At 39.1% G+C, this 19,790-nt stretch overlaps 1 protein-coding gene and 1 long non-coding RNA gene across 2 annotated transcripts; both read right to left on the bottom strand.

The window, feature by feature from the left end:
* Positions 1-3,769: 3,769 nt before the first annotated feature.
* On the bottom strand, positions 3,770-9,501 carry LOC136425782 (fucolectin-6-like). Its single transcript, XM_066414731.1, has 7 exons — positions 9,384-9,501; positions 8,875-9,122; positions 8,366-8,543; positions 7,775-7,846; positions 6,560-6,807; positions 5,470-5,647; positions 3,770-4,499 (listed from the first exon to the last, which is right to left on the bottom strand). The coding sequence occupies exons 2-7, from the start codon at positions 8,986-8,988 to the stop codon at positions 4,495-4,497; spliced, it is 795 nt and encodes a 264-aa protein (XP_066270828.1). The 5' UTR covers positions 8,989-9,122; positions 9,384-9,501; the 3' UTR covers positions 3,770-4,494.
* A 3,310-nt stretch (positions 9,502-12,811) lies between these two features.
* On the bottom strand, positions 12,812-18,799 carry LOC136425783 (uncharacterized). The gene is made up of 2 exons (XR_010754127.1): positions 18,318-18,799; positions 12,812-13,094 (listed from the first exon to the last, which is right to left on the bottom strand). It is a non-coding gene; the product is annotated as an uncharacterized lncRNA (long non-coding RNA).
* Positions 18,800-19,790: the final 991 nt, after the last annotated feature.

The raw sequence follows: 19,790 nt of genomic DNA, 5'->3' as shown, positions 1-19,790 counted from the left end.
CGGTATACACGACACCATGACTAGCAATAGTAGGAATGACCGCATAGCAAGCAACTGATATTATGTCTAGCGACAGTAGAAATGAAGCAGTACCTGATCATGACAACCATAGAGCCTGTCTGGAAATATCTCGGAATGGCGCCTTGTTTAGACACGTTGGAGATTTATAACGGATTATTAAAAACCTATTAACCTATGAACAGGTATATTAAAGGGTTGTGAATTTTGGGCATCCTCGAATGGAGACTGGTCTTGTATTTTGACCACTATCGTCTAGCAATTGGCATGAGTTCTAAATCATGAAAGCTAGAGGTTATTGCTTGAGGTGTCAGTGATCTGATTAAGCTAACACGTTGCCCTGTCAACATGAAAAGCCAGGTACACTTTTGAAAAAGCCCCAGTTTAAAACCCCCGTTTAAACGGAAAATATGATAAAAACAAATCAAAAAATCCTCTTAACGCTTTCCACATCGGTGGTAATTCATAATATGACTTTTTGAAGTCGAGCTTTTGTTTTTGAACGCTCTTTGAGTGATTTATTCATTCAGTAGACGTACTTTTTGTGCCGTCTGTCAGCTTTCTCAGGACAACTCTTACTGGTTCACTGGTGCCTAAAGGGGGTGACAAAAGCTATAGAAATTGCACCAATGTTATTCATTTCATGTTAGAACATTTACCGTAGATCATGTAAAAAAATTGCCAATAGTTTCACTACAAACAATATCTTTTAATAGCATTTACAAACTGCACTTAGCTTCACCCCCAAAAAAGGCAATTTTCAGCTGTAAGCGCACCACCACATCACCTACGATGTCGGGTTGTGCACGTCCGACTTCGCTCGCGGCCGCCGAACTTTACATGCTAATCTCTTCAGTAAAAAACAAGCTTTCATCAGTTGACGCTTGAGATCAGTTGGGCTGGCTAAAAGGGAATTTCCCCGCCGACATAAACACACGTTCATGCAGCCGTTCATTTGTTGGCGTACGGACTCTTTGGGACACACGCGGAGTAACTCAGGAATGAGACCTTAAACGTGTTCTTTCAAAGCCATCAAATGTTGAAAATGTTTACATAGTTTTTATTCTTGCCAAGCTCCTTTCTAATTTTGAAGACGTGGGAGTATGATGTTTTTTTTTTTTTTACATTTAGTTCCAAAGTTAGGCTGTTTCATCATCTCAAAAGTTAGAACTATTGTCATCCAGATATTTTTTTATTGAAAAAAAAATTCAAAAGTATTACAACTAGAGTTCGGCAATCCCATACCTTCGCCGAATGGTGTTAACTGGTATGAAATATGTGTTTGAAAGGTGTGTTATGGATTGCATACTTAATGTACGATGATATTCACCTTCATTTTACTTCTGAATGCAAGTGTCAAATTACCGTTATTTACAACTTTGGAATCATGGCATGTTCTAATCAATTACACACACTAGAAAAGCCACATTTTCGAAAAAAATGCAGGATATCCCCTCCCATTTCCTACTCCTGAATTATGTAATCCTTAGCATTAACTATAAGGGAATTATGAAGTTTCTGCATGAATTTCTGGAAAGGAGGTCCGCATTAGCATAAGTTATGTCCAGGTGTATTCACCTTTCCTAGAGGTACCTACGTCTCAAATATTGCATCCATAGGATTTACCGTAAAGGAAATACACGTTTCTGCATAAGTTATTTAAATGATGTTGTCATTAGCATAATCTATGTCCAGGTGTATGTACCTATTCAAAAGGTACCTTCGTCTTAGATATGACATCCAAAGTATTTACCAGAAGGGAAATATAATTTTCTGCATGAATTATGAAAATGAAGTCATCATTAGCATAGTCTATGTCGAGGTATATTCACCTTTCCTAAAGGTGCCTACATCTCAAATATGGCATCCATAGCATGTACCGTTAGGGAAATACAAGTTTCTGCAAAATTTATGCAAATGAGGTCCTCATAATTTATGTCCAGGTATATTCACCTTTTCTAAAGGTACCTATATTTTAAATATTACATCCGTAGCTTTTACGGTAAGGGAAATACAAGTTTCAGCATAGATTATGTAAATGAGGTCCTCATAAGCATATTTTATGACCAGGTGTATTTGCCTTTCTGAAAAGGTACCTACATCTCAAATATAACATTCGAACCATGTACAAGGTACATATAACTTTCTGCAATACCATTGGTAGAGCTACCACCCCACAACTACTTGGATTTTGGCAGAAGACGAAGAAAAAGAACAGGCAAGCAAACTGGGCTCAAGTGACGTCCCATGAGGAACGCTCCCTGGGAAAGTAGGTCACCCGCCCGCAGGCCGTCAGTGCAGTTTACCCTGAATATACAGACATAATAGCAAATTGAAAGGGAATTTCAACTTTTTCTTATTAATCATGGAAAGAATGACCTGATTTGCATCTCATTATGTTAATCATCACTAATCGTTTCTACCTGCCCAAAACAATTAAGATCCACCAAAACCTGCTTTAGTTATCCTCCTCCAAAATTTAGATAGTAAAATGACCCCTGTAGTACCGTAAGAAAACCCCAGAAGACCCATCTTCGAACTTGACCTTTCTTTCCTCAACCCCCAACAACCTACTAAATTTCATCACGATTCAGTAAATCTCTCTCGAGTTATGTTGCCAACAAACTAATTGTCAAAAACAAAACTTCCACTACAGCGCCAAAGGAACATCGCAGAAAACCCATCTTCGAACTTGACCTTCGTCTCCCCAACAAAAACTTACCTACCAAAAATCACTAACATCCGACCTTGTCTTCGAGAGTTATACCGGCGACACCATCATTTCACATATCCAGACCAAATGCATACCCTTCTGCCTCACAGCGAAGGCAAATATTATTCAAAACCCCTCTTTGGGACTCTTTGTCTGCCCATAGAAGACCCTTTTCCATAGGATTTTGTTTGTAACAATTGGTCACATTATGATGAACATTTGTTTTTTGATGGGCAGCTTTTCAAGTTCAAAGACGAGCAGCTTTCTGAATATAAACTGTTAACCATATTACGAGATTAGGAATGACACATATGACAAAAGACAACTACGATACGTTTGTTCTGGTATCATTTCTTGATCGTAACATAGTGAAACATGTGTCTAATATCATAAATCACACACACGCGTCGTTACACCAACCTGTGTATTTTATTTGTTTTTCAATCACCATGGTTACATCAAAGTACTTATGTCACTAAAACCCAAAATTCCTGATAACATTCAGCCATAACAGTATCATTGGAGGAATATAGTATTAGACGTGTGTACAAAATAGACATCTTCCTAATGTTATTGCAAATCGATACTTCATGTTTGCTATGACACCACGGGTGGGAATTAACTTGATTACCTGACGACTAGGAATCACGAACATAGAAGTTTGTTTTGTAAGATTCGATGTTCAATACCATCACAAGGGTTTACATTTTGCACAATCGTCTAGATATTGCTTATTAGCACTTTACGTCCGTCGTTATACACCCATCCGTTTGAATACTGTGATTATAAATGTTTATGTCACAGTGGTTGAAAGATCGTAGATTCAAAAGAATGATGAAGCCTTAAGCTTGGCATACCCTACAATATTACCATGGAATCTCTCATATGCAATTCGACACACTCATCTATAATTGACCACATAAACTACAAGGTTAGCCCCTGCAATTTGAACAATTAGAAAGACACAGATATATTTCAGTCGATTGTCACAGTTTAAACAGATGAAAACCAGAATATAACAGCGTAGTACGTAATATATGTTGTGCATGGTTTCTTTTATACTATGAAACGTCGCAACTCTCATACATACAATTTAGATCCATCATCGGTTGTTTGTCCTTGAAGTAAAAAAACGAAACAATTTTCAAGTGACAGTTCTTAGCAGATATGAGATAATTTGCAAACAAAAAGCTAATGGTCTTAACATCACAAATATGTATATATACCTAGACTTTTTTGGATGAAGTTTTAAATCCGTAACATCGAAAACAATACCGAAATGGGACCCCATAGGGTCCCAATATTCAATCCCTTTTTCCTTAATATGCATCACCTTAACGAAATCATTTAGAAATGTTAATAAAATCTTTTAGTATCCTTATTACCACGTTCAAGACCAACCCTTAGTTTAAAGGAAAAAATGTAGATAGCAAAACCTATAAAAGATCCTCTAAACGCTTTCAACATCAGACGTAATTTATCATATGACTCTTTACTGTGCCTTTGTTGTTTGAAAATATTTATCAGAAACATTCTGTGATAATGGTTATGTTCAGAGAGAATGCACGTTCTGCCGTATATGAAGATCAATAAGCAAAAACGGGATGTTGGATCATAAGATTTGCCAGATGCTTAATAATATGTAACCTTCTTTGCTTGATATAATGTTAAGTCTTAAATGACTTAAGTATACCATCTGTGTTCTCAACATCTAGTTGCCGCCTGTCTTGATGAAGATGGCCATGGCGTCACCTGTGTCCACATTATGCTACGGAAAGAAAATTAAACAAAAAAGATAAATACACGCTTTCCTTTGGTAGTAATATTTCTAATTGCCAATCGCTTAAAGATAGTGTCAATTAATGAAATAAAAAAATACTTTTTGTATCTTGTAATGTATTTCTTATGGTATTTGCAACATGAATTGAGACACGTGAATAGTTTTATCATATTGGTAAGTCTTAAGTGATTGTTTATGTATTTGTCTGTCCCTAACCTTTAACTCTCAAACATCAGCCATGCTGCCTCAAGAGTCAGTCTAGTGTGCTGTTACACTTGACAATTAAAAATTAAGTGATTTATTACATGGGCGTTTTTTGTGACCGTCTGTCAGATTTCTCAGGACAACTCTTACCGGTTCACTGGTGCCTAAAAAGGGTGACAAACGGTTACCGAAATGTCGGTTAAATGAAACAACTGCATATAAAGAGAGCTTTCATTCGGTGATTTACCAACCTCATTAAACCTTCACGAGTCTAAACGCATGTTGCAAAAACGTCAGGAAATATAATTTGCCTTTAGCAGAAGACAAACATTCAATATAACACAGGCCGGGGTTTAGTTAGTTAAAATCCTCCCACACCATAAGGTGTACAGGGAGGTGCCCATCCCCGTTTCATAGCCCTGGGCCACACTGTGGTGCAATCACTGCAGCGGGGGGCAAGTCCACTGGCAGTGGAGTGTGTTTAAGTTCCATACTGCTTCATAAGTATGCACCATATTTAAAAATTCTTTGGTATGACTCAATGCGCCTCTCGTTAAGAGGTGTCCAACTCTGTGATATGAGAGTTGACTCGGGCCTTCTGGTTCCAAGTAATCAGAACCAGGTGTGGTAAGTAACAGAAGCACAGACCACTACACCACAGGGACACCACTAACAGGCCTGGGTGCTTTAGTAAATTTTGGAAGGAACGAAATTTAAAAAAAGAAGGCTTAAATAGTAGGTAAAACAAACGTACCTCCGTACACCTCGACCTCACACAGGATGAGATACTGCCTCTTGTGGGGCAGAGCTATCCCCACATATCGGCCCGTCAGCCCGCCGCAGCTCACCGTGATGACGTCTTTCCCAGTCACAGACTGGGTCCCACCACAGGAGTGGTTTTCCATCACGTTCGGGTTGTCGCCCACGTAGACCTAGAAGGCGAGAAAAGAGAGGTTTACTTTATTTCCTCTTAAAGCCCCGTCACAAAGAAGAAGTTCAGCTCGGCCGATGTGCTGACAACCTTCAAATGTACATTTTCGGCCGAAGTACGACCGACGTTAAGTCTATTACGCGGGCTTCGGGCGATTTTTAGAAATAAAAGTTGATCCGAATATTGGCATTTTACAAGGTTAGTCGATACTGACTTCGTCCATGTCCAAGAGATAGTACCATCTCATGGGGGATTTTTAGTTTTTTTGTGTTCGACGGACGTCACTCGAGATTTTCATTGGAAAATACGGTTAACGCTCGGGCAATTTTAAAATTCGACGAGCTTCGGGCGATCTACAAAGTCGGCCGACATTCGCATGAATTATGACGCCGGCTTAAAGACATCTGTTAGACCATCATGGTCAATGAGGTGTTGGAGGAAGTTAAGGTAAGAGGGCCCCTTAGTTGCACTGATATCCGTCACTTGATCACTTGATAACATTTCTTTATAACATTTATCTTAGCCATTGCTATGTTTAGTTAGGTATATGTTTGGTACATCTTTATTGACTAGTTTCGAGTGGACAGGGTTACCCAACCTAAATGGTTAATATGTTGATTGCTTAAGCCCCCCTCTCACTGGACCCGCGGCACGCTGGCGGCGTCGCTGCGTCATAAACTGGCTTTGTGTTAACCTTGACTTTGTAATGGGAATATCATGCAACACGTACAAGTACAATGTATGACCACAAAGACAACAAAACACACAAAGCTTAAAAAGATTCGTTTTTTGTCGATGAAATTTTGTCAGTACTTAGTCAATTCGATCGGCCGCAGCGATGCCGCCAGCGTGCCGCGGTCCAGTGAGAGGGGGGGGCTTTATGGTTCACAACATGATGAAATGAAGTTAAGACCTTAAAGCCGTTCAGCCAATCGCCGAACTGTGGGGGTTGTCGCTTGACGATGACTACGCGATCCACACACCGACTGCTTCCCAGGTCGACTCGCCACCAGGGGTTGTGTTCCATGGCCGTGTGGGTACAGGACCTCCTGCCATATATGGGGTTGCGGTCCCCGTCCACAGCCCGTGCGGCGTCTCCTTTGAAGTCAGTGCTGGACTGGACCGCGGGGCGCTTGGCTGCGATGTTGTCTTTGCTACCAGCTTGAAATGATTAAAAACATAAAAAGCTTAATTAATAGCTATAACTATCACACAAACACACGCACATACACACACACACACAACACACACACAACACACACATATACACACATAAACATCCACACACATTAACACATATATACACGAACACACGCAAACATGTACGCACACACACGCACACACACACACTCACACACACACACACACACACACACACACACAAACACACACACACGTGTCCGTGATGTCACGTTGTGCCAATTATCTGACGGTGCTAAATGTTTGCCAAAAGAAAACACATGAAATAAGAGAAGGCATATAGTGACGCGTGCGTCGTTATCAGTTCCGATGGACTGCCTTAAAGAAAGAAAAAAAACACTCTATTTCTTGGGATGTACTGTTGAAATCTCATTTCTTGGCCTCTAAAGAACCCAAACTTATAAGCATGCAATGGAAGATATTGCATGATAAATATCGGACCAGAATATTGTTGCATAAGATGAGAATTGTGTGTACAGTAGAAAAAAATAAGTGTACTTTTTGCGATATTATAGAATATATATAGAGAACTTTTTCTTTGACTGTAAAATTGTTATGGGGTTATGTGGGAAGTTTGTTTAGTCATTCTATCTCTCTTACTGTACATGACATAATTTGTGGATACAACTTACATATGTTAAACAAGTTTCGGTACATGAATGAATTGCTGCTAGTTTCATTGTATCTATTGTAAACTATAAGTTTACAATGTCAGCTTCGAACTCATTATATGTAGATCCGCACACCATCTTGAAAGTTTTCACATTCAAATGTTTTCTTAGAAAATTGATATAAGCCACCACAAATTGTACAAGGTTCTGTGGCATTCAATAAAGTGCCGTAACGAACACGGAATCGGAAAGAAAAAAAAGAAACCATAACGGTTTGGTAACGTGTAACCAGAAACGACGTTGCATAAAGAACTTACCGCATTGTCCAAGTTTCGGTGGTGCCTTACTCATTTTAGTGCTGACTCTAGGAGTACACGTTTCCGACGTAACTGGAGAATATGAAAACATATTTTAACGAGTTGAAAGAAACCATCCTTACATGGAAGTTGCATATTATAAATATATATTATATTCATAACCTTGTCTGAATTAAGGTTCAGGAAACACAGAAAAAAATTTTTTTTTACATTTGGTAGGAGACAGAAGGTCAATGTCACAGGTGAAGTTTGCCAGGTAAGATAAATATGATAGTCATTACATTAAGTACCAGAGATATCAACCAATTATTAATGTGTTTTCTGTATTTTCCGTTGTCATGAAATAATGTAGCAACATCCTCACTAAATAACTTTAAAGAAAGGTAACAGCGACTCAGATATGTAAAGGCTCTGCGTAGCAGGCCGTTCAGTGTCATATAACCAGCTGCAGCTGCGCTGCGTGCCTGCGAAGCTGGTGTGGCACGCCAGAGGGTGGTTATACAGGCTATACAGATACAAATATGGCCAATGTGGACAAACATTACACGATATGTTGTAACAAAAAGTATATAGGATTTCATACAACCCTACCTCCGTACACCTCGACCTCACACAGGATGAGATACTGCTTTTTGTCCGGCAGAGCTATCCCCACATATCGGCCCTTCATCCCGCCACAGTCCACGCTGATGACGTCTTTAACAGCCACAGACTGTTTTTCGCCACACGTTGGATTTTTCATTACGTCCGGGTTGTCTCCTACGTAAATCTTTTAGCCAAATATAAACAAAGATGTTTTTTAAAAGTTTGTTTTGCCTTTTTTTCTTTGAATTGAAGTTAAGTATTACATATTTATTTGTAATGCCAATGGAATACTATAGAAACTCGCAGTTAAAGTTGCACATGCCTCGTTCAGACTGATATTCTTTGCATAATTTCGCCATCCTTTTGCTGTTATTATCGTCTTAATGAAATGGATGAATCAATCGCATGTATTTCAGTGATCTTCATGTTTAGTATAGTTTGATTGCATAAGAAATGAGGTATGATGTATGATGGTTGTTTAGGATTTCACAATAGAATATAACAAAAAAGATTACCTGGAAGCCCTCCAGCCATTTGCCCCAAATTTGGGGTAGTCGCTTGAAGACGATCACCCGGCCCACCCCCTTGGTGCTGCCCAGGTCGACTCGCCACCAGGGGTCGCGTTCCATTGCCGTGTGGGAACAGGACTTCTGGGCATAGGCTGGGTTCTGGTTCCCGTCCACGGCCCGTCCGGCAGCTCCTTTGAAGTCAGTAGTAGACTGGGTTGCAGGCCGGTTGAGGGCGATGTTGGTTTTGCTCACAACTTGACAGATAAACAACAAAAATCAATTTATCTACTGAACATAATTATACGCCATCAGAATAAAGCGAGGAACGACTTTAAAGATGTTGGAAAATTGCAGTTGAACAGAAAAGGCCAAAGTTACCGATGCATCTAGGTACCAGCACTTTTTTTGGGTTGGGGCAAGGCAAACATAATTGGGGAGATTTTTTCAGGCCTTAACTGTATAAGGGCATCTCTAAACCACGAAAAATGAGAATCTGTAAAACTTGAAGAACTTACCACATTGTCCGCCTGCTTTAGGTGCAACAAATGAGGCTGACCACTGGCCAATCACTTCCGGTGCTGAACCTCCTGTTTGACATGGAGAAAACAACAACCTGAAATATGCATACAATCGTATACAACCTCATGCAAAATCGATCCCATTTACAAAGTAAACAATGGTTAAATCAGGACCTGAAGATTTGGAGTGTAGAGCGTAGAAGAATTCAAATAATCAAGATTTTAGTTCCATCTCTTACCACTATCTAAATGTGTGTGAGTGGGTGGGTGAAAATTATTGTTCAAGTTAGTGTCATCATGACGCAATATGGCGTCAATATGACCTTATTTATGGGATTTTTTTTTATGAAACTTTCTAAATAGAGAATTCGTATTTGACAAAAGGCCTTCCTCTTAAGGAAAGTTGTGTGATCAACAGGGTTACGTAGTCTACCTGAAGGGTTATGTAGTCTGCCCACTCAAACAAAGGAGCTGACATTTCAAACGATGGGTCCTGGGGCCAAAAAATAGCCATAATCATCAAATAAATCATTTTTGAAGCGACGCCTGCCAAAAGTGTGAATGAAGTGCTGTGTGCATGTGTCCAATAAACCACATAAAAAACTGAGTTATTTGGTTTCAAGAGCAGAACACAGAAGTTCAAGACATACATTTTTGGTCTGAAAATAACCAAAAGGCAACAATACAGGTAACTTGAAATGCCTATGTGAAAATTTGCACACTCTACCCATGTAAAGTATTTTGGGTCATCCGGTTCAAGAATGACAGAGCTGAGCAGATTTGACGAAGACGTCTTCATGAATGACATGAATAAGCACGCATAATTATCAATCAACAAAAGAGTGTATTTTGAAGTTAGTGAAGTTACTGAAAGATGACCGTCAAAGTCGTGTTCTAAAATCCTCAGCATTCGTATGAAAAAATGTTTTCTCCAGGTTGCAAAAGTCTGCACATATGGTTTTGTAGTTTGCCTTCAGGGTTATGTAGTCTGCACACTCAAATAAAAGAGGTGTCATTTCAAATGATATATCCCAACTGTTAAGCCTATGAAAAAAATCCCCGTTGCAAACTGGTTAAAGCAGAAAATACTGGGCGTAGTATTTCTCTTAAGACTAACATTTTTCAAAAGACTATATGGATGTTTCAAAAATGGAGAATTGTATCGCATCTTCGTGCTGCTGTCATGGGATGACCTTTGACCTGGTTAAACCCTAAATGAACGGGGGCGTGGCCTGTCTATCTTCCCCGGATACTTTTCCGTGGTTCGCGACCGCGCTTGTTAGTCTGCTCACGGCCGCGATGGCAAATCTAACCCACTCATGATAATTTTGATGAAATACGGAATTGATGGGCGAGAGGCGATCATAAAAACTTAATTGCACAACAATTGTACAAGGTACAAAGTATGGCATCAACTGGTACATAATCCTGTAGGCAGATTCATAACCAACCCTGTTTGATGGCTGCATAACCCTGCAACTAACTTTTCAGATGGATATTTTTCCGACGGTTTTAATAAAAAAATTCATCAACTTTAAAGTGCAACATTGTGTTCGTATGTATATATATGTCGACAAAATATCCATCTGAAAAACTAGCTGCGGGGTTATGCAGTCTGCACACGGGTGTTAATTATGAAGTCTGCCCACAGGATCATGTAGTCTGCACACTCGGATAAAAGAGCTGTCATTTCAAACGCTATATCCCAGGGGGACCCAACAGCTGTCTATCTTCCCCGGATACTTTTCCGTGGTTCGCGACCGCGCTTGTTAGCCGGCTCACGGCCGCGATGGCAAATTTAACCCACTCATGATAATTTTGATGAAATACGGAATTGATGGGCGAGAGGCGATCATAAAAACTTAATTGCACAACAATTGTACAAGGTACAAAGTATGGCATCAACTGGTACATTTTATGAGGCTTGAAAACTGGAAATATTCTATTTGCTGTAATCTTTATACAATTGACATTTAATGCTACTGTTTACCACAGTTGCGTGCCGATTTCTTATCAAAAGTGCTCAAAAGCGGCACAAAAATAAGCTACATGGTGATATTTTAGTTCCACGCGCCTAGTGTAAATAGACCGATACTATAGCCCCGCACACCTCCGTCAAAACATAAAGATGCAAAATTGAAACATGAAAATGCAAATATTTGACGGACATGCAATCACTCTCTCATTGGTCAAACCGCTAATTGTGATGGCCAGTCAGGATCAGTCTATTATTCCATCAGTTCTCACCACACAACAACGACGTATCTTTTCTCCTTTGATGTCGATATGTAATGGTATAGTGTTATTGAAACTTGCTATGTGTAGGAGTGACTAGAAATCAAAGTTTTCTTATTCAAATTTCAAGCCTCATAAAATGCTCTGGATGCCTTAAAAGCTCAGCTGTTGGGTCCCCCTGGGATATAGTGTTTGAAATGACAGTTCTTTTGTCTGAGTGTGCAGACTACATAATCCTGTAGGCAGATTCATAATCAACCCTGCATAACCCTGCAACTAACTTTTCAGATGGATATTTTTCCGACGGTTTAAAAAAAAAATTCATCAACTTTAAAGTGCAACATTGTGTTCGTATGTATATATATGTCGACAAAATATCCATCTGAAAAACTAGCTGCGGGGTTATGCAGTCTGCACACGGGTGTTAATTATGAAGTCTGCCCACAGGATCATGTAGTCTGCACACTCGGATAAAAGAGCTGTCATTTCGAACGCTATATCCCAGGGGGACCCAACAGCTGAGATTTAAGTATACACATTTCTATTCGGGACCATATGAAAAGCATGACACGGCGTATGAAAATAAGCATAGTTATGGAAACGTTACGTGGGAAGGCTTAATGTATCTATATCATTGTAGACAGTGATACGTTAGCATCATTTACAGAGTATGAGAGATTTACATACGTAGCAAGTGAGTAACCACTCAACCTGATTTTCCACTTTCTTAAGACAAAGGGGGTCGACTTAATTTCTAAAAGTCCACCAAAAATTGCTTTATAAAAACTGTCTGAAATATCTGAACCTTAAAAAAAAAGCTTTGACTTTTTTATGTACATCTGTTTGAATAGTTTATGTCATCTTTAGCCTATCTTTCCCTTGCCTGTCGTGTATAACGTATCTAACTGCAGAGTTCTCAATCTCTGAAATTTTGGACCACTACTACCCACTTTAGCACTGGAACACCTGCGCATTTTTTTGCTTCATTTAAGTACCAACGATCGTCTGCAAAGCCAAGAGCGCACAAAAATGAATCCTGCATTTTGAAATAACCTTACACTTTATATTAGTTTTTACGATTGCCTCAAAACGTAACGTTTAAAAGGGACACGCAGTTACCAGGTCGATTGGATACAATCCCTGCTAAATACATCAACCAAAAAATATCTAATTTTCTTTCTCTAACCCACTAGTTTGCTAATGGTTAATTCTCATAACCCCTAACAATTATAAATGTAGTATTCACGTGACGAAGCAATAGACACACATTGAAATGAATATAGAATAAGACAAAAAATCCTCACCCAAAACGAGAAGCAACGCGAACAGACTTAGACTGCCTGCCATCTTGCACGGCACATCAGCTAATGACTTTTTCGCAATCGCAGCGCATGAGAAATCGCCTAGGGATACGAAAACTGTTGTCTGGCAACCAACGAAGCCATGCCACGTCGATTGTTGTCAAAGATCATCCTAAGGTAACACGGGTCATTGCATTCATATCATTAAAGGCAGAATTGTCTTGCCTTCAAACAGAGTAGCAAATTCTGACCATTTTTCATTAGGAAAGTCACTGCTATTAGTTCTTGGTTATAGTTCTTGGTTAGACAATTTGGTTATTTGAATGCATCCGGGCGCGCAAAAATTTTGTCTGTCTCAAGAAATGTTTTTCACAATACTGAAAATCGTACAAAGCACCTGCAAAATTGCAAATGTTTGCCGTGAATTTAAAAAAAAAAGATCAGGAAACGGATAGTAATGTCGTAGTACAAAAAAACACATTTCAAAGTCATAGAAAAAGATGTGTAGGAAAGAAATGAATCTTTTACTCACTAGACCATACTATATGTGCCTATTTATTTGTTCAACATTCCTGCCTACTTAAATTTCATATTAAAGTAACTTTTCCTTTTGACCAAACTTTTTTGTTTGTTTTGGGGTTAACAAATGACGCATTCATATAATACAATAAAAACGGCCTTAAGGGACTACGGGTTCAAAATACACATCCATGTATTTCAATATATTCCCTGGAGAACTTCACATATTCCGTTTGTTGAAAAACCGACGTTCATAAAAGTTATATGGCTGATTATCCGTCATGAAAAACTGATCTATTAACCTGAAGCTGGGAACAGCCTGTAGTGGGCAATCCCTAAAGGTGCAAGTAAACACGACTAAGATTAGAATTTCTGTTCTGTTCTGTTCCGAAATACGACCTCATTGCCATCTGCTTCTCGAGTATGCAGCTCCAGTTTGGAACGCCGCCCTATACAAATGGGAAAATCAACAGACTGGAACGCGTTCAGAAACGTGCGTATAGGATTGTGCTAGGTCGCCAGTATATCTCGTATACTGACGCATTGAGAGCATTAAACCTCCAACCTCTTTGTGACCGCAGACATCACCTCTGCTTGAACTTCGCAAACAAAGTGAGGCAATCGCCACGCTTCTGTTCCTGGCTACCTCCGACTCGAGGAGAACAGCATGGCAGACTGTTTGTTTGTTTGTTTATTTGTTTGTTTGTTTGTTTGTTTGTTTGTGAGGAACTCACTTCAGTACTCCCAATCCAGGGGTACGAAACGATACACCATGAGTGCGAAACCTGCGCAGGCGCAACTTTTTGACGAACTACAAAACTGTACTGTTATTCCGGACATTAATCTTGCTTTTAGTAACTTCCTATTATTAGTAATAATGTCGAACAGAAATCCAGCTTTTGATTGTGTTGGTCAACTATTATTGGGATGTATGGATCGTTATAACCACGTTACCTGTACATAGTATTCTTATCGTGTGGACTTTACTGTATACGTTTTTGTAAGCTGCGACGCAATTTAGTCTCCATACTGCAATACAATTTTGTTCCATGTTTTTCTTCTTAAAAAAAACATGTACCAATTACTACTACTACTTCTCTTCCGGGACGCGGAAAGAAAAACTGCCACAATCGGGCATGGCCCCACCCCTTTGTTTGGTTCCTTTGTGAAAAGGTGTCTAGGTAGTTTTTGGTACCATGGTTCATGTGTTTCATGGAAAGACCAGATCGTGAAGGACACTGGGTTAAACATTCGGGAAGCAGAGGCTATGGCAAGGGACATGACTTCTTGGAGGATCCACCTGGAAAGCAAGAGGCCAGTTTCTGGCCTGTGCATGTAGGCAGGTAGGCAGGTTGCATGGTCCATAAGAATGGAGTTTGATATTCAGAAGAATTTGAATGGCTTTGGCCCCCTAGCAGATCATTTTTTAACAGATGAGGGTTACTAGCAAGGTAACAATTACATAAGCAACTTGATTGGATAGTTAACATGTCAGATGTGACAGACACTATCTTTGCCGTTCATCAGTGACTGAACCATAATCTGGAGGGAGCTAGCTACACAGATTTTTGCCAGAAATCGTAATTGTTCTATAGATGAGGTTATGATATCGCTTAGACGGTTTGATTAAAGACGAAGCCAGGGAAAATGTGTCCTCTTAAAAATCAAGCTCCATTTTAGTGCTAATGTTTTTTAATACGTGTGTAAGGGCTCCTAATGTCGGAAAGAATGATGAGTAGGCCTCCTTTTCTGTAAACGTTAAGATTGTACATTCCCTCATGCTGTTTTGCCTCTCTAAATCCATGTGCGAAAGGAAAGGGTTCTCGGTCAAGGATAAGTGTCACATAATGAGTAGTACTTTTGCAAACAAAGTAGGGTGCCATTATCGCAGAGCTTGAGTAAAGGGCCATATTCTTTTCAAAATACATGGAGAGTCTAATAAGATGAGATTGTATGACGAGTTTTCTTGCGAACATCATGTTGTACTTTCGTTACAGTTCCAACATTGAATTACCACAGAGACAACCAGATTTTTTTATTATCAATTGCGTAATTCGATTGTTTTCGCTACCACATAATTTATCATTTGGTACAAATATAATCGGGCTTCTATAGAAATCTTTCCAGCGTGATTGACCCTCATGTTAAATCCATTCCTCCCAACACCTGTCCAACCCTGCCGATCATTTCTGACCATCGCCGGTGGCGCAGTCAGACTACTTGAGAATAGCCGGCGGCGCGGGGAGACTACTCAGGACTAGATCTCGTATGACTGACCTATTTTTGTAGATGGGGTTTAAAACACTGGCTTAAAATCGAACCGATAATAAACAACTTTGATTTGGTTGTGACTTCCTTGGTGAAATGGCTTCGTTACGTATAGCACATCTCTACCGTACCCTGTCGTAAGTGAAGTGTAGTTTTGGATGTCTTAACTGCTTAAAACGTTTGTACCGCCACGCCCCTTTTTGATGACACAACACCTGTCCATTTCGTTTCCTCATGAAAGTACTCATCATAGTTTGCTAAGCTAAGAACCTGAATAAGTTTGTCAGTTGATAATGAAATTATTCAGTTCTTTTCTTTTTAGCTTGATGAGGGGCTTGGTCATGTCAAGGGGATATAACCATTGCAAATCACTCATTGAATTGGAAACGCTTCATTCTTTTTTTTCTTCTAAAATTACCAATTGACTGGCGGTAAATTCTAACAACTTCTAACAATTCCTAAAGGACTTAGGCACAATGTTCTCACGAAAAAAGGAAAACATTCATTGCGCAACACGAGGAGTAGTGCAAAAGCAGTTGGACTGCCAGCCATCTTGGATAGCCTATTTCAGCCCATGAGCAGTTCTCAAACTCAGCGCATCGGAAATCGCCGCGGGTTGTTGAAAAGTGTTGTCTTGCGACCGACAAATGCGCACGATACAAATTTTTAAATTCATGCTATTGTAATACCAAGGTTTCTAGATCCGAAAATATGCACTTCTGGCCTAGATAAAGCAACAAGTCGGTGTATGTCAATTTTTTTAAGTCTTCTCGTGGAACAAAGAGAATTTATATTAAGTCGCTAATCGATTTTTCAGCTTTGGTCACTTCTTGCATATTTTGTATGTGATTGTGTCAATTATCACTTAAGCAAGCTTCATGCAAAAAAAAAAAAAATATCCATCGACCATTTTGGAGTGATTCTCTGATGGATGGATTGTGAAGTTAGGAAGAAGTAGTGAAGGTTTTAGCAAGGTCAAAACAATTACCCATTCGAAAACACGGGTTCCAAACTCATACCACCCACACTATGCCGTAAGAGCAATTTACCACAGAAAAAGGATCACGGAATGTCTACAACACAAGTTAGAGAAATCGATACTGCAATACGAAAATAAAACTACAAGGCGTTCAAAAGTTTTAGGTCATCTGACTAAAAACGCAAACATGTTAAAAACATTTTACCAATTAGCAGGAGAAGAAGAAACATGACCACATATTGCATTCTTATACATATGGCATTTTATGAATATTCTGTTAGATGTTAGAAAAATGCATATTTATGAACTTTCTATGAACGCAAGTGTGCATTTTGTAGTTTTTTAAGTTCGTAAAAAAAGTTCCAAGCCGTTGAGAAAATGCTGCTACCGAATCTTTTAAGTATTCGCTTTGATAAAAGTCTTCTTCTCTGCAGGTTTTTTTTTTTACTATGACCACAGTGCCGTGTAGTCTGCACACTCGAACAAAAGAGTCGTCATTTCGAACGGCTATGCCGGGGGCGGGCACAGCATACGAGATTAACATATGTTAAAAAGGTTACAAGCTTAGCTATTAAAGCAAATACGTATGGAACTGTACATAAGCATGGACTCAAATTCGATGCTGTTAGGTTGACAGTATTTATATAACACGTGGATAGTGTTACCACGATATGATCTACAATGTTTTAGAGTGATAGGCAGTGGGTCTGGTGAAACAACAGGATTTTCCACTTCATTAGGACCACGTGGGTCAACCTAGCTTCTTCAATACAGCGTAAAGAAGCTTTTTGTCGCCTTTGAATAATTGCAACATTTATTGAGCCAAGCTGTTTTAACTGTCGTGAATGTATTCACTGGAATTGAAAATGTTGAGAAATGATTACTGTATCAACATTTCATTACCACAGACGAAATCATTAGATTTCAACTTTAAGCGATAGTTGATTATGTAAGCGGGTTGTTCATAGTTACTGCGCTATCACATGAGACAAAGACAAATGAATTGCATTAGATTTTTTGTCATTGTGATTGATCCTCTTGTTTGAATACAATCTTCTCAATTTCTATAAAAATATTCTGATCGTTTCTGCACATCGCCAGGCAGCATAATCAGACTACTTGGGAATTAATCTCGGAGTTGTCTTACGTATACCGTTTAAGTTTGCGTTTTCTAAGTACTTCTCTGACTTATTTGTGTCATCCTTGGTGAAATGAATTCCATCATTATTAGCTCATATTTTCCCTACCATTTCGTGTGAAAGGTATGTTTTAGACTCATCAATCTTTGAGTGTTTGTATCGCCACGCCCATTTTTATAGTTTCTAGTTTCCTTGCCTCACTGGAGCATCAACCATTGTTTTCTTAACTCAGAGCATGAAAACGTGCGTAATGTAATTGCTAAACAATCTAATACATCGTTGCCGTTTCTACTAAACTGTGGAGCAATTTTGACTAAATGTATATTGGGAGAACATCACCTCTGCAGTGAACTATCAATTTAAACCCCTAATCAACTTTTCTAAAAAGACCTGTGTGATGCTGGTGAATTGTATCAACTTTTTATATTTATGGTATGTAATACGTGACAGTAGACATAGTTCGTACAACAAATAAAGAAAAGCAACTCACCTAACACGACCAGAAGTGCCAACAGCGTTAGACCGACCGCCATCTTGTTGGCTTTCGAATGAATGGATATTTTTCAATCGCAGTGCATTATATACCGCCTCGGGTGGTTGTCGCCTTGCGACCAAACGTGAGATCATCAAGAAATAGCCCCCGGTTATTGCATTGTTTTGATGAATGGCGGATTTGTTGTCTATCAAATGAAGACAACAACAGAAGACTTTTTTTTCTTTTCAGGAAATACTCTGGTATAGGCTTTAGTACGAAAACTATTATTACAACCTTCCGCCAAACGCCCCCTACTAGATTTTATGTGTAGAAGTCGTATGTGGAAATAGACAACAGAAACCTCTGGCATTTAAAAAAAATACAGCTATTTGTATGTTATAACAATGGCTGACCTTTGAACTACATGCAGTGGAACATTCGTAAAATGTAATGTTGCACAACTAAACATGACTAAGATCAAATTTCTATTTAGCTAATTGGATTAAGTGTAAACCCCTCTTGTATTCCTTGCCGAAAACTGACTTATTCTGATCACCACGTGGAAATTCTTAAACATGATAATTTAAAAAAGGAATAATAAGTGATGGCGACATGTCTATTCCCTTAATTTTTTGTATTTTGCTTGTATCTTAGTTTTATAATATATAAAATTCGCATCATCGGCAGTGTGTTGAGTCAAATTAAGCAACGTCCGTGTGAGAATAGTGATCTGCATAACGCAAAACAAACTAGAAAGGCAACATTTGCATGAGCAAATGCAAGATGTATCGCCCATTTCCCTCCATGCATGCAAAAAAGCGACTGTTCTAATGCAGAAATGGAGCATTCCAAAATAACGTTTAACTGTTATAAAGTATGACCATGTAATGACCATTGTCAGACAAGTTCCTGACAGAGAACTGTGGATTCCTAGACAAACTGTTGCCAGGTGACACAGTCATGGCTGATAGGGGATTTACCATTGATGAAAGTGTTGGTCTGAAGCAGGGACAGCTTGTAATTCCTGCTTTCACAAAGGGGAAGGCATAGCAAGATCCATTTGACGTAGAGAAATCAAGGGGTATTGCCAATGTACGAATCCATGTGGAAATAGTTATTGGTCTGTTGCGTACGTAGGAAGTATACTTTCTTACAGGGAACTATTCCCACAGATTACTTAGTGTATCGTGAGTCCAAAGTACCGTTGATTGACAGAATCATCAGTCTGCTCAGCACTTGTAAATTTCTGCCCGCCAATTGTACCTTTTGAGTAGTTTCCATTCTATCCATTGTTTAAGGCAGACAGAAACAAGAATCTAGAATGCTGAGGGAAACAAATAAGACCGCTTTGCTAGCAACAACATGAAGCAACTATTTTTGTGACCTCCTTCGAACAGTATTGATAAGGGTATGATATATATTATGAACCTGAAGTGAATAAATGCCTACTAAGAACAGTTTTTGTGACAGAACTCATCATTTATTTGA

This window comes from Branchiostoma lanceolatum, chromosome 19 (genome assembly GCF_035083965.1).
Source record: "Branchiostoma lanceolatum isolate klBraLanc5 chromosome 19, klBraLanc5.hap2, whole genome shotgun sequence".
Taxonomy (NCBI): Eukaryota; Metazoa; Chordata; class Leptocardii; order Amphioxiformes; family Branchiostomatidae; genus Branchiostoma; species Branchiostoma lanceolatum.
Note: the sequence above shows the minus strand (reverse complement) of the source record. Positions and strands in the feature narration are given on the sequence as shown.

What these genes read in the sequence shown, in the direction of transcription:
- LOC136425782 (XM_066414731.1), bottom strand. Translation starts at nt 8,988, where the DNA reads ATGGAACGCGACCCCTGGTGGCGAGTCGACCTGGGCAGCACCAAGGGG. An exon ending in AATGGCTGGAGGGCTTCCAG is followed by an intron (nt 8,544 to 8,874) that starts GTAATCTTTTTT and finishes TTTGGCTAAAAG; the next exon opens with ATTTACGTAGGAGACAACCC. An exon ending in ACCGAAACTTGGACAATGCG is followed by an intron (nt 6,808 to 7,774) that starts GTAAGTTCTTTA and finishes AATCATTTCAAG; the next exon opens with CTGGTAGCAAAGACAACATC.